Here is a 14,658-nt window from a genome sequence, read left to right as displayed (position 1 = left end):
TATCTTCTATTAAGGCCCATATCGAGTGGACTGACAGCCGTGTGTCAGAAGTCGAGACACGTGTCGGTTCCGCCGAGGATGCATTGGGAGCCCTGCGCTCCGAGGTCACCGCTCTCTCCAATCGAGTCCTTGAGGTAGAGAAGAAGAACGAGGACTTGGAATCTCGCTCAAGGCGTAACAACCTCCGCATCATCGGGGTTCCCGAGAACGAAGTGCACGAGCCGATGGAGGACTTTGTCGAGCGCACACTGGTCTCACTCTTGGATTCTCCCAAGCTCTCCCCACACTTCGCTATTGAGCGGGCGCACAGAGCCCTGACGGCTAAACCAAGACCTGGGGCTCCACCCCGGCCCATCATAGCCCGAGTACTGAATTTCCGTGACCGGGATGCCCTCCTCAGGGCGGCTAGACTCAAAGGGGAGCTACTACTGGATGGTGCCAGAATTCATCTCTATCCGGACTTCTCCACAGCTGTCCAACGCGAACGCAAGACTTTTCAGGCTGTGAAGCGCAGGCTGCGGATCCACTCAGTCAAATACGCCATGCTCTACCCTGCCAAGCTCCGCATAGAGCATGCCAACCAGGTGTTCTTTTTCACGATTCCGGAGGAGGCCTCCAGGTTCATTGACGAACATTTCCCTGGCTGAACTCTCCCCTTTCCTCACGAGTCTGCATTTATCCTCCTGTCCCGACGGGGAGAGACCAAGCAAGGTCGCCTTCCTGCATCGGGGTCACTTGATCCTCTACTTCGTAATTTACTTGTTGTGTTCATTCTTACAAATGTGTGCCTTATCATCACGTGCCAGAACCCTGTCCAAATCATGTGTTAAGATCCACTGTGGGCACACCTTATCTTATCTGATCTGCCGTTGCCCCGACTACGGCGGCTAGTCTGGCCCTCAGGCCCCCAGGCGTTGATGCCTTTGGTTTGGTTTTGGTTGAGGGGGGTTGGGATTGTCATCCCTCTGTTTGGGGGGGGATGTGGGCGGGGGTGGGACATGTTAGGGTTTTTGTTGTTAAAAAGTTGGCGCTGGCAGCGACGGCGAGCCATGGGGGCGTGCTCAGGGCTTGGTGCGGCAAGACTGTGAATTTGACCCATTGGGTACTGTCATTCGGTCTCCTTCGATCACCACCATATCTGCGACCAAGAGTGACTTGACCTTTATGAGCTGGAACGTGCGTGGGTTGGGAAATTACAAAAAAATGAGACAGCTCCAACTGCAGACCGAGCGTCATGGGTCCAAGATTTTGTTTCTGCAAGAGACACATGCCCGCGCGGAACAATGCATGCGGTTTGCCAAAACTTGGGGCCCTCATAGAAATTTCACCGATTTCTCCACCCAAAGCCGGGGGGTCATGACCCTTATTCACAAAAGCCTCCACTTCTCTCTTATTTCCTCACAAATAGACCCTCAAGGCAGATATGTTCTGCTCCATGCTACGCTTCAACACAGGGAGGTGGTCCTGATGAACATTTACGGCCCAAACCTAGACGACCCAGACTTTTATGTACACGTCACGTCCCTCCTCGAAGGCTTCCCCCTGGTTCCCATCCTTTGGGGAGGCGACTTCAACACGATTTTCGACGTGGCCCTGGACACATCTGGCTCCAGGCCCCGTCTACTCTCTAGGGCAGCCTATGCTGCACTATCATCTCTGCCCCGTCTCTCCATGGTGGACGCATGGAGATTCTTTTACCCGGACTCCCGTGTGTTCTCTTTTTACTCCTCGGTTCACAACTCCTATTCCCGCATTGACAGATGGGTGATCTCCAACGTACTGGTCAAGAGCGTTACACAACTAATGATCCTCCCCAGAACCCTATCTGACCACTCGCCAGTTACTGTAACCATTGGCTGGGGTCCCGATCCTGGCCGGCCACGTAGCTGGAGGCTGAAGCCCCTGTCCCTATCGGACCCGGAGTTCTGCTCAGAACTCGAGCGGTCGATTGAGGAGTTCTTCGGGACTAACACGGGCTCGGTAGCGACCCAGGCCACTCTATGGGAGTCATTTAAGGCATATATCAGAGGGATTGCGTTGTCCAAGGAGAATGAGGTCCTGAAGTCAATCCGAAGGGATCTCGCTGCTAGTGAATCCAGACTATCTATCCTGGAGGCCGCATGCTCACTTCACCCTACCTCGAGCGGCCTGGCTGACATAGGGTCGGAACTAGACACGTTCCAGTCCCTCGCGGATCGTGAACAAAGATTTTTGGATAATCCTAGCATGGCGCGGAGATATGGGGAGGGAGAACGCCCTGGCCGATTTCTGGCACGTCTGATCTGGCATGAGACGGAGTCCCCACACATAATCGGGCTCGAGAGACCTGACGGCTCCATGGCTGTCTCCTCGCAAGATATCAATAGGGAATTCTTTACATTTTATGAAACTTTATACTCCAACTCAGATGAGGTGCCGGTGACGGAGATCGACTCCTTTCTCAGAGCCCTCCCTCTCTCAGCCCTGTCCCCAGAAGCTGCGGCCTCCCTCGACTCCCCCCTCACACTGGAGGAGCTGTCGGATGCTATCGACTCCCTATCCTCGGGGCGTGCCCCCGGTTCGGACGGTATACCGGTCGAATTTTATAAGCAGTTTAAGGCACAGCTGCTTCCCCACTTGCTAGCTCTTTGGGAGGAGTCTGTGGAGTCCGGCGTGTTCCCCCCTTCACTCCGGGAGGCTACTATCACAGTACTACTCAAATCGGGCACGCTCTCCCTCCATCAATTTACCCCCAATACTGGAGGACATTGTTCGGTTCGGCCGAATCTCTGGCCTCAAAGTGAATTGTTCAAAATCCACTCTCTTCCCATTTACAGATTGCACTCTCCCCCCTCCTGATACCTTGGGCTTCACCTGGGCTCAGTCTACATTCACCTACCTGGGCATAGCGGTGACTCGCCAACGGGCGTTGTCCTTCCAGGAAAACTATCAGAAATATCTCACACACCTGACGGCTAAGGTCCGGGCATGGGACAGGCTCCCGATCTCTCTGGCGGGCAGGATAGGGCTGCTGAAGATGGTGGTGTTACCCCAGTTGCTTTACAGGTTCACTAACATACCCCTGTGGCCGGGGGAGGACTTTTTCCGGGACTTGACCCGCACTGTGAATTCCTTTCTGTGGCACTCAGGTGCGGTTCGCCTAAAACTCGATACCTTATCTACCCCCATCTCTAACGGGGGCTTCGGTGCCCCTAATTTTCTCAAATACTGGCTGGTATCCCAGATCCAATACACATCTCACTGGTTCAATACAATAGACCCTCCTCCGCACGTTCGACTTGAGAAGCTTGCGGTATGTGACCGTGATATCCGCTCCTTGGTGATACACCCCGCTTCCTCAGCATTGGACTCACAGAGCCCGGTCGCTTGCACTTCCCTTGCTCTGGCGAAAATGTGGAAATTAGTCAAAACTACATACGCCTTTCATGGCAACCTCCCCCTCTGGAATTTCCTCCCGGGGGTCCCGCAGGTCCCACCGGGCACGGTGCGTCGCTGGGCGGACGCAGGCTATGAGCTGCTGCGTGACGTGTTTGACCAGGGTATATTTGTTGAATGGTCCGATCTCCCGTTGCCCCTGAGGAGTGACCGGGGCGCATGGCTCCAATATGCATTCCTCCGCAGAACCCTCAAACGCAATTACCAAACATTCCCGGCGTCGCCCCCGGATGACCCAGCTATTGAAGAGCTCACCTCCCCCGGGCCTACAAGGGGCAAAATCTCTAGGTTGTACACGATGTTGCAGTCCAGATCTGCCCCCGATTTCGCTAGACTGAGGGGGTTATGGGAGGTGGACTTGGGTGTTCAGATCTCGGACGAACGCTGGGCACATCTATGCGAGCGCACACATCGAGTATCCTTTAACTCCCGTTTTAAACTCATTCAATTCAAAGTACTACATAGATTTCACTATACCTCGATCAGATTACACCGTATGTCCAGGGAACACCCTTCCAGTTGCCCTAGGTGCCATCATGACGACGCTGACTACATTCACATGATTCTGTCCTGCCCTCGCCTCTCGCAGTTTTGGGAGGCTGTTTGCTCGACAATGTCTGTGGTTCTCGACCATCCCATTGTCCCTTCTCCACTGGTGTGTCTCTTCCACGATCTCCCAGGTCTCTCCCGTGATGCCAAAAAATTAGCCGGCCTATGCCTCCTGCTTGCGGTACGCACTATCCTACTCTGTTGGCTCCGTCCCTTGCCCCCCACACACGCTCAATGGCTGAGGGCAGTTACTTGGGCCTCGGACTCTGAGGAAGCCTGGTCCCATATACAACCTGCCCACTCTAAATCTAGAAATGTATGGCTCAAGTTCCGCTCTTACATGTCCGCTACGATTGCAACACCGGATGCTTCCCCCCCGCCCACTTCCCCCCACCAACCCAGGTCCTCTTCCCTGTAACGGACCTCTGGTTCCCAATTTATTCTGTGATTGTACCCACTGATTGGGATGTTATGTGTAACGACCCTTGTGCACCTACAATGTTTATATGGTATTCATGCTGTAATGCCTCATGTTGTTCGCCTGTTTGTTGCTGCCACGCTAAATAATAAAAAGAAGTTTAAAAAAAAAGAATAAGTTGCCATAAGTAAGCCAAGTGGCAAATAACTTTGTGGTGCGAGATATCTAAATTGCACTATTATTATATATGGAGCAACTCTATAGTCATAAGGCTTTCTTTTCTTATAGAATGATATATATACATAAGCTATGAAGTGAATCACTTAAGGAGCTGCAGATAAGACACAGTGCGATTAAATGACTTGCCCAGGAGCACACACTTTGGTTAAATGTGGAAACCGTGATGTGGACAGTTTAAGCAACTGAACTCATCCTCCCAGGTTTAGTGAATGTAGATATTTAGTAAGGTTTTGCTTCTCATTGTATATGCTTAAGTAATACTAGGAGTTATTAAGTAGCCAGAGGGACACTTTGGCCAGAAATGACCTTCAGAGTATTAGACTAGTCGGTTACGCAAGGCGGAGGCAGTGCCTAGGGAGGGCGCCTTCACCAGTGTCATTGGAAGAATGGATGTGGTAGACTTGGTTATGAAAGGGTCACAACATAGACCAGGGACAGAAAGTAAACAGAAGCACATAATCTGACCCTTGGCGCCTAGAACCACTATAGATAGATATACATAATTACACGTGACGTTTGTGTAATCCTGTGAGTCGCTAGCAGCATAGTCGGCTTGAGGGTTCAACCGAGAAAGGATGGCAGTGGGGTCTGGTAGGCACCCTCCCTCAACAGCAGGTGAACTTTGAGCCAGGTTTTAAACCGTTCCACTGTTGGAATAGATTTGATGCCACAGGAGAGGGCATTCAAGTGGAGTCCGGCAAGTAGAGAGAAGGAGTGAAAGCAGGAGGTGGTGCAGTGAGTTCTACTGAGAGGTGGGGGGGTAGAATTAACAGTTTCTCCCCAGACTTAAGAGTGGGGGTAAGTTCAAGGAGTAATTGAGACCCAGTACATTTTAATAGGTGTGTGAGGTTGTGGCAGTGGCAGCCGCACAGGTGATTAGGACTCTCTCTGTAGACCATAGAGGGCTGGCATGTGCAAACTCACTGGGAGATTAGGGGTCAGTACGGTGTCCCTCAGGGATCTCCTAGGGTGCAGAGGTGTAGGTGTGGCAAAGGGCATGGCTGTACCCGGTGTTAGAGAGACCCACGCCACTGGGCACAGGAACACGGGGTTTGGCTGGACCATTTTTACCTTAGAGATCGCCCTTACACCCCCAGGCACACATGCTGGGAGTGCTGGGGAATCTGGACCTGCATAGTAGCAGGGGGCCACTTGTAGCCCTCGGGTCCCTATGGAGCTCCCAGGCACACATTCAGTAGGAGCCCCGACGGAAGAGCTGCCCCGGTCCCGTCACTCTGGGTAAATAGATGGGAATTCCCAGTGTAGAGCAGACCCCCATGCCCTCTCCCCAGTGCCAGATTAAACCCAGTGGAGGCCCCTAGGCAGTCGGAATGTCAGCCCCCCCCCTTGCAAATAACCCCCTAACATGTTTTTAATTTTCTGCACTGCTTTATTTTGATCCATTGTCGCAGGGCCCATAAAAGGAGTGGTGGGCTTCCCTAGGTAGGCACACCTACTTGTCCTACATTAGACCAAGTAGGTGTGCCTACTTGGCCTAATGGGTAATCTGGCACTGCCTCACCCCCATTCCCTCCAGAGTCATGAGAGCAGGATTTGCCGAGGGTCACAGGTAGGCTTGCATATGCCCTGGAGACCTGAAAGAGGCATACAGACAGTGCAGAGGGAAGGAGGAGGGGCAGCATCTCAGAATGCTCCAGAGAGCCCCAGGTGCACACACTGGCAGCGCTGGAGGTGAGGGGTAGACCTGGTTCTTCCGGAGACCCCTACCCTATGTGTACGCACATAAGGGTAGCCCTAGTTGAGACCTGGAGAGCCCTAGACACATCACTGGCAGTGCAGAAGGTGAGGGGTAGCACTGGATGTTCCAGAGATCCTCTTATGTGCTCACACAGTCAGTGCAGAGAATTAGAAGGGGTGGGGAGAAGCTCCTGACTCCTAAGAACCCACCAGGCACACGATGGGTGGTGGGTAGGTGTGAGAGAAGACGGTGGGTGGTGGGTAGGTGTGAGAGGAGATGGTGGGTGCTGGGTAGGTGTGAGAGAAGAAGGTGGGTGGTTCGTAGGTGTGAGAAGAGACGGTGGGTGCTGGGTAGGTGTGAGAGGAGACGGTGGGTGGTGGGTATGTGTGAGAGGAGACGGTGGGTGGTGGGTAGGTGTGAGAGGAGACGGTGGGTGGTGGGTAGGTGTGAGAGGAGATGGTGGGTGGTGGTAGGTGTGAGAGGAGATGGCGGGTCGTCGGTAGGTGTGAGAGGAGATGGTGGGTGGTGCGTAGGTGTGAGAGGAGATGGTGGGTGGTGGGTAGGTGTGAGAGGAGACAGTGGGTGCTGGGTAGGTGTGAGAGGAGACGGTGGGTGGTGGGTATGTGTGAGAGGAGACAGTGGGTGCTGGGTAGGTGTGAGAGGAGATGGTGGGTGGTGGGTAGGTGTGAGAGGAGATGGTGGGTGGTAGGTAGGTGTGAGAGGAGATGGTGGGTGGTCGGTAGGTGTGAGAGAAGATGGTGGGTGGTGCGTAGGTGTAAGAGGAGATGCTGGGTGGTGCATAGGTGTGAGAGGAGATGCTGGGTGGTGGGTAGATGTGAGAGGAGATGGTGGGTGGTGGGTAGGTATGAGAGGAGATGGTGGGTGGTCAGTAGGTGTGAGAGGAGTTGCTGGGTGGTGGGTAGGTGTGAGAGGAGATGCTGGGTGGTGGGTAGGTGTGAGAGGAGATGATGAGTGGTGGGTAGGTGTGAGAGGAAACAGTGAGTGGTGGGTAGGTGTGAGAGGAGATGGTGAGTGGTGGGTAGGTGTGAGAGGAGACAGTGGGTGATGGGTATGTGTGAGAGGAGATGGTGAGTAGTGAGTGGTGGGTAGGTGTGAGAGGAGACGCTGGGTGGTGGGTAGGTGTGAGAGGAGATGGTGGGTGGTGGGTAGGCGTGAAAGGAGACAGTGGGTGCTGGGTAGGTGTGAGAGGAGGTGGTGGGTGGAGGGTAGGTGTGAGGGGAGATGGTGGGTGGTCGGTAGGTGTGAGAGAAGATGGTGGATGGTGCGTAGGTGTAAGAGGCGATGCTGGGTGGTGCATAGGTGTGAGAGGAGATGCTGGGTGGTGGGTAGATGTGAGAGGAGATGGTGGGTGGTGGGTAGGTGTAAGAGGAGATGGTGGGTAGGTGTGAGAGGAGATGGTGGGTGGTCGGTAGGTGTGAGAGGAGTTGCTGGGTGGTGGGTAGGTGTGAGAGGAGATGGTGGGTGGTGGGTAGGTGTGAGAGGAAACAGTGAGAGGTGGGTAGGTGTGAGAGGAGACAGTGGGTGATGGGTATGTGTGAGAGGAGATGGTGAGTGGTGAGTGGTGGGTAGGTGTGAGAGGAGACGCTGGGTGGTGGGTAGGTGTGAGAGGAGATGGTGGGTGGTGGGTAGGCGTGAAAGGAGACAGTGGGTGATGGGTAGGTGTGAGAGGAGATGGTGGGTGGTGGATAGGCGTGAAAGGAGACAGTGGGTGATGGGTATGTGTGAGAGGAGATGGTGAGTGGTGGGCAGGTGTGAGAGGAGACACTGGGTGCTGGGTAGGTGTGAGAGGAGATAGTGGGTAGGTGTGAGAGGAGACGGTGGGTGGTGGGTAGGCATGAGAGGAGACAGTGGGTGATGGGTATGTGTGAGAGGAGATGGTGAGTGGTGAGTGGTGAGTGGTGGGTAGGTGTGAGAGGAGACGCTGGGTGGTGGGTAGGTGTGAGAGGAGATGGTGGGTGGTGGGTAGGCGTGAAAGGAGACAGTGGGTGATGGGTAGGTGTGAGAGGAGATGGTGAGTGGTGGGCAGGTGTGAGAGGAGACGCTGGGTGGTGGGTAGGTGTGAGAGGAGATGGTGGGTGGTGGGTAGGCGTGAAAGGAGACAGTGGGTGATGGGTAGGTGTGAGAGGAGAGGGTGGGTGGTGGATAGGCGTGAAAGGAAACAGTGGGTGATGGGTATGTGTGAGAGGAGATGGTGAGTGGTGGGCAGGTGTGAGAGGAGACACTGGGTGGTGGGTAGGTGTGAGAGGAGATGGTGGGTAGGTGTGAGAGGAGACGGTGGGTGGTGGGTAGGCGTGAGAGGAGACAGTGGGTGATGGGTAGGTGTGAGAGGAGATGGTGGGTGGTGGGTAGGCGTGAGAGGAGATGCTGGGTGGTGGGTAGGTGTGAGAGGATATGGTGGGTGGTGGGTAGGTGTGAGAGGAGGTGGTGGATGGTGGGTAGGTGTGAGAGGAGACAGTGGGTGATGGGTATGTATGAGAGGAGATGGTGAGTGGTGGGTAGGTTTGAGAGGAGATGCTGGGTGGTGGGTAGGTGTGAGAGGAGACGGTGGGTGGTGGGTAGGCGTGAGTGGAGACAGTGGGTGATGGGTATGTGTGAGAGGAGATGGTGAGTGGTGGGTAGGTGTGAGAAGAGACGCTGGGTGGTGGGTAGGTGTGAGAGGAGACAGTGGGTGGTGAGCAGGTGTAAGAGGAGATGCCCTGGAGCTCTAGAACCAACTAAAGTCATAAACATGTTTCTTCTTTTTTTTGATGAAACATTCTGCACCCTTGTCACTTCTGATCACTCCCTCCCATTCACGTTTCTAAAGGGTCAAAAGTCCCTGCTAATAGACCCCCTCCCTCCCATCAGTGGCGAATTACTCATATTGTATTGCTCTGTGGACACAGAGCAACATGCAAGGCCCTCCGCTGCCTGGAGCTTCTTGGGACATTATCCTGCCAGCGGGACACCTATTCTGTTGGGCACCCTCGTTAAGGTGCTAAATGGGAGAGGTGTCCGACTGACAAACGTCCCGGTCTGGCTCTTAAAAGAGCCACAGGGGAGCAGTTTGCCCCTCCACCCCTCACTCGGTACACCACTGGAACCCTGGTCTAACGGGCCGAAGTACTAATACATGATTAAGCCCCTCTCTGGGGGGCATTACTGCTTCTGGTAATGCCCCGGGGCCCTCTTTAAGTACCTGTGGGCCCCGGGGCATTATCTGAAGCGGTAATGCCCCCCAGCTCGGGGCTTATTGCTTAAGTCTAGTTTCTGACTAATGCCAAGTCCACCTGGTGCTTCGGGTCCTGCAAAGAAAAAGAGAGGCTCGCCGGTAGATTGGGAGGAGCCGACTCTGTGTGTGGGTAGGCATTGGTTTCAGCCAGTCCCAACATGGCACTGTTGCAAGACAAGAGACTTTGTGTGCCCCCATATTGTCCTCGTGAGTACAATGCATGGAGAGACTGAGGGAGTGTTCTAAGTGGATGATGGTGATGATGATGATAGTGGAATGCCAGGTGGGCTGTCTTCTATGCGCTCTCTAACCACGCCCCCTTTAATCTTCTCTCCTTCCCTCTCGCCCTCTGCCCTGGCAGCCGGATGAGCTGACCAACGTCCTGGAGATCAGTAACATCGTCTTCACCAGCATGTTCGCCCTGGAGATGATCCTCAAGCTGTCGGCCTTCGGCTTCTTCGAGTACCTGCGCAACCCCTACAACATCTTCGACGGCATCATCGTCATCATCAGGTCAGAGGGGTCCACCCCTAAACTGTGAACATGTCAGTGAACTAGTAATGCCTGTGAAGTGGGAGACTGACGGTGGGCATAGAAAGCGCTCCTTCATCAAAGGGGTGTTTTTTTGGCACTGGTGCCAAGCTGGGGTGCTAAGGACGCTTCATCACGCACACCCCTCGCAAGGCTCTCCTTTCATTTGGCACTACTTTGTTACTCTGTTAATGGCCAAGCCCGCCTGCAAATGTTAACGCCACATAGATGTACAAAATGTTATTGTATATTGTAATCTTAAAACTATGTTGTGCCATGCACTGTAAATACAGAAGTTGACAGGCCAAGATGACCACACAATCAGCAAGTGCCACCCTTACATTCTCTAACAAACATAAAAATGCCTTGCAGCAAACTCCTGGGAACACAGTGCTGCACAGGAAAATACCAGACTGGGAAGCGACCACAACATGCAGCAGGGTGGGCAACACAGGAGAGCCTGCATGATGCAGGTGCCGCAGAATGAGGGCGCAGAGTGGCAAGGCTTTGGGGAATGGGGAAGGCGGACTGCGCGAGCTTCCCATCCAGTGCCATGTGGAGCCTCGATCCCCTCCCAGTAACCAAGCCTTGTCACAAGGGGTTGAGAATCCCTCACAGCCGGGGGTTCGAGGCCGACCAGGGAGCGACCAGAGCCAGGGCTGTCCCCGAGGTGGATGGTGGCAGTAGAAGGGCCCCGATTCCTGTCCCGCACACCCCTTGTGCCAGAATGCTTCCATGCAGACCCTCATCTCCTACCATGCCACTTTGCAAACGTGCTCGCTAGTGTTTCTTTTATTGTTACGGATCTAAAACGATGCCAAAGTGTCAGGATAACCAACCGAAGAGAACAAAGAGATAGACATCAACTCCAGCACTTCCGAGAGTCCTCCACGCCAGGGAAAGCCAGCACAGAGCCACCCAGAGAATGGGAAGGAGATAATTACAGGAAAAAGCCAAGTCGCAAGCAGATTTGGCAATCTCTAAGATGGCGCAAACCCACCTTGAGTCACTGGCGAGAGTCTGAGCACACAAAATGATTCACTAAACCACCAGGGACATTTCCCAAGACTTACCAACACCAAGAGGGGGACGGGTTCCCAAAGCATGAACTGTTGCATTGAATTTGGGTTGCCACCATTATGTGGCAAACGTCTGCGCAAGTAGGTGAGCCGCTTTTCAATGCTTCACCATAAACGTACATATCCCAGGGCGGGGGGAGTAGCCCAGATTGGCTAGGGAAAGAGGGCCAATTCCCTAGAAAGAGAGAAGGCTATTTAAAGGAGAAATAGGAAATGGGCAGTGTAGGTGTAGCGGGTGAGGTCAGCAGTGGAGATGGAGGATGGCCAAGAGACCAACAGGAGGGAAAAAGGAGCAGCGCGTGTGGAGGAGATTGTTGGAACAAGTGACGTATTGGTATGGGAGTGGTAGTGGTTCTGCAGTTTGAGTGTGCGTGTTTGTGTGGTGAGTGAGTTGAAGCAGATAGTGTAAGGAGTGAATGTGAAGTGAAAGATGCTGGGTGAAAGAAAGGTGTGTAGTAGTAAAGGGAGAAGTGTAGTAGTGGGTGGAGGTGCGTATTAGTAGCTGGATGAGGGAATTAGTGAGCAGAGGAGTGTAGTAGTCGGCATAGTGGTGTAGTAGAGGGTGGAGAAGTGAAGTAGTGGGCACAGAAGTATAGTAATCATCAGAGAAGTGCAGTAGTGTGCCAAGCAGTGTACTAGTGGGAGGAGGAGTATCGTAGGGGGCGGTGGGGTGTAGTAGTGGGTGGAGGAGAGTAGTAGTGTAGAGACAGATCAGATGGAAGAGGGAGGGGTGATTACATGAAAGTTTGGAGGCGAGGAGAAGGAGGAGTTAAACATCAGAGGTATGAAAGATTGGAGGGAGAAGTAAGTGGAGGGAGTAGTAATAAGAGTAGAGGAAGGAATAGAGGTGAGCTGGAGCAACTGATCTAGCCTGTTTAAAACAGAGCAAGTGCCAGGCACTATCCAACCTACCATTAGAACAGTAACATTTGGTTAGTGTAGGGAAAGTTAAGATGTCCCGGAGGCAGGTGAGATAACCTGCCTTTATGGACATCTCTAGTATAAGTGAAGATCTTATACAGTAGGACTGACCCAGGATTAGGTTCTCCTGGATTAGGGAGGAGGTTCATGAGTAGACAAGAGAGTGAGTGCCCCAGGCCCCACAAATAAACATAAAACCCTTAAGCTGTCTGAAAGACTCTAGGTGTTGTATGTGCCATCTGCTAAATGTGATATAGGAAATGGGATCTCCAGACCCCGATGCAGAAGTCGATTCACACAAAAAGAACATGGAAGAGTCTTCAGAAACTGGAGACTCGTGGGTAACTGCCTGCGCAGAACCTTGGTGCAGAGATGTCTGATAGATCAGTGTAGAGTTAGAATTCCTAAGCTTGTACCCAGTACTTGAAGGAGTGTGGATCCCAAGGAAGAAATAGAGGAAACCAATCCATCAGCCCAAACCAGCTAGTTGGAGGAAGGGACCACCTGGCAGAGAGGCCCGGCCGAAGCCTGGTCAACCAAATTTGGGACCAACTTTGGGACATTAGGGAAAAAAAACAAGCAGTGAAGGTGAACCCCAGGTGGTGGAAGCAGATTATACACTCTTCCTAGGGACAACAACTTCTGATGATAGAGAGAACGCACCAGCTCAGATGAAAAGGAAGAAATAACCACTCCTCCGTCGGTAGCTGTCGAAACACCAACCCCTCGAAGCCCAAATGCAAGGAAATGTATTACCTGCTATGAGCACTGGTCAAGGGGCAGCTAAACATCAGCTGCCAACACCAGGACACTCTGGCAGCTTTACAAGGAGTGATGGAGGAGAGACGAGAACCACCGGCTGTACCACCAACTATCCTGCGGAAGTTGTGAATGGGAGGGGATCCATCAGCCCTCTTTATGAACTTCGAAAGGGTGGCACTGTGATTGCTGGACCAAATACATTGCTCCATTATTAACAAGAGAAGCACAACCAGCCTTCCAGACGCTAATAACAGATAGCAGGACATCATCCAATGATTTCAAGCAGGGCATCCTCGTGAGGCTGGGCCAGAACAGAGGGCATTACAGCTTTCACCGCCATAACCTACGCTTGTGACAAGGAAAAATGCCCAGACAACTATTGTATAGAGCCAGGGATCTGCTTAATAAATGACTGTCAAATCAAACCTACGAGGAAGTGAAGCACACATTGGTGCTAGAAAAATTCATCGAATCACTGCCCCCTTATGTGGAAAAGGTTACTGGGCAACTTCATGAGACCACTCAAGAAGAAGCCATACAGACAACCAATACCCATCCATGAGCGATGAATGCAGATGAGGCCAGTAGTGCAAGAAGAAAATTATCTGACATCAGAGGGACGAGGGAGAGACAAGAATCCTAGTGTTAGAAAACTGAGTCCAAGTTTTTCGATTAACCCAGGGGGGATACCCAGTATTCCTAGCGTGATCCATTTAAGAAAAGTGTGACCTCTCACCAGGACCGAACCCAGAAAATGTTATGCCTGTGGGAAACCCGGACAATCAGATTCTTCCCTGAAAAGCCAAAGGAGGAACATGTGGATATCAGCTTCCTCCATTCCACTAGTACCACCAAACCAGAAGCAGAAAATCAGAGTAAATGGTCTGAAGAACAAGACCCTGAATGTCTAGCAGATTTATCCGCAAAGGAAGATGGTCAAGTCGAGTCATTGGCCAAACTTGCACGACAGGAGAAACTGACTGGAAATTCCACATTCCTATAGAAGTGCAAGGCCGTACAACCAAGGCCTTATTAGACTCAGGAAGCAAGATAACCGCAGCATGGTGCAATCTCATTACGGCGGAAGAGCTGAATCCTGAGAACGCGGCACAAATTATTTGTGCGCATGGGGATATCGACCTCTACCCTCAGGTGATACTGTTTCTAAAAGTCCTGTCCAGATTTCTGCAAGAGGTTCTACTGAGCACTGACTTTTCCTTCTTCAATTAGTGTCTCAGGACTGCTTAAGGGGCAACAGAATGTTTTCCTGGGAGTGTGAGGCAGTCAGAATATATGCAAGGATAGGGAGAACTAAGAGGAAGGTTTAGGAGAAAGTGTGCAGGTGTGTGACAGGGCTAGCAACCAAGCCTTTTCACGACGGGAAATAAACCCCTCTCAGCTGGGGGTGAGAGGCCTAACCGGAGTCATTCACAGCCAATCCTATTACTTAGCGGGATGGTGGCAACAGAGAGGACCCCAATTCCTATCACCCCCCCTTGTTCCAGAATGCTTCCATGCAGACGCTTATCCCCCACCATGCCTTTTGACAAAAATGCTTGCCGGTGTTATTGTTGCAGATCTAAAGCAATGCCAGATTTTCAGCCTGACCAACCAAACAGAACAAAGAGACAGTGATCAGCCACATCAGCAATAAAAACCGTCTGGCACAACAGAGCGGACTCCATGCCAGGAGAAGGGGAGGAGAGAGAGCCACAGGAGAAAGCTGCAAGCATATGCATCAATCACAGAGATGGCGCGTTCCCGCCAGGACACACCTGAGGCAGTCCATGAA

At 52.5% G+C, this 14,658-nt stretch overlaps 1 protein-coding gene across 3 annotated transcripts in view; it reads left to right on the top strand.

The window, feature by feature from the left end:
- Window positions 1-14,658, top strand: part of CACNA1I (calcium voltage-gated channel subunit alpha1 I) — a 1,993,092-nt gene that overhangs the window by 1,615,130 nt on the left and 363,304 nt on the right. For all 3 annotated transcript variants that reach the window (XM_069652938.1, XM_069652937.1, XM_069652936.1), the window contains exon 11: window positions 9,935-10,086. In XM_069652938.1, coding sequence (XP_069509039.1) covers window positions 9,935-10,086 — 152 coding nt within the window. The remainder of the gene's footprint in view (window positions 1-9,934; window positions 10,087-14,658) is intronic.

The sequence above is a fragment of the Ambystoma mexicanum genome, chromosome 3q (genome assembly GCF_040938575.1).
Source record: "Ambystoma mexicanum isolate Mex_15411 chromosome 3q, UKY_AmexF1_1, whole genome shotgun sequence".
NCBI lineage: Eukaryota > Metazoa > Chordata > Amphibia > Caudata > Ambystomatidae > Ambystoma > Ambystoma mexicanum.
The sequence above is the reverse complement of the archived record's forward strand: the minus strand, read 5'-3'. Positions and strand labels throughout refer to the sequence as shown.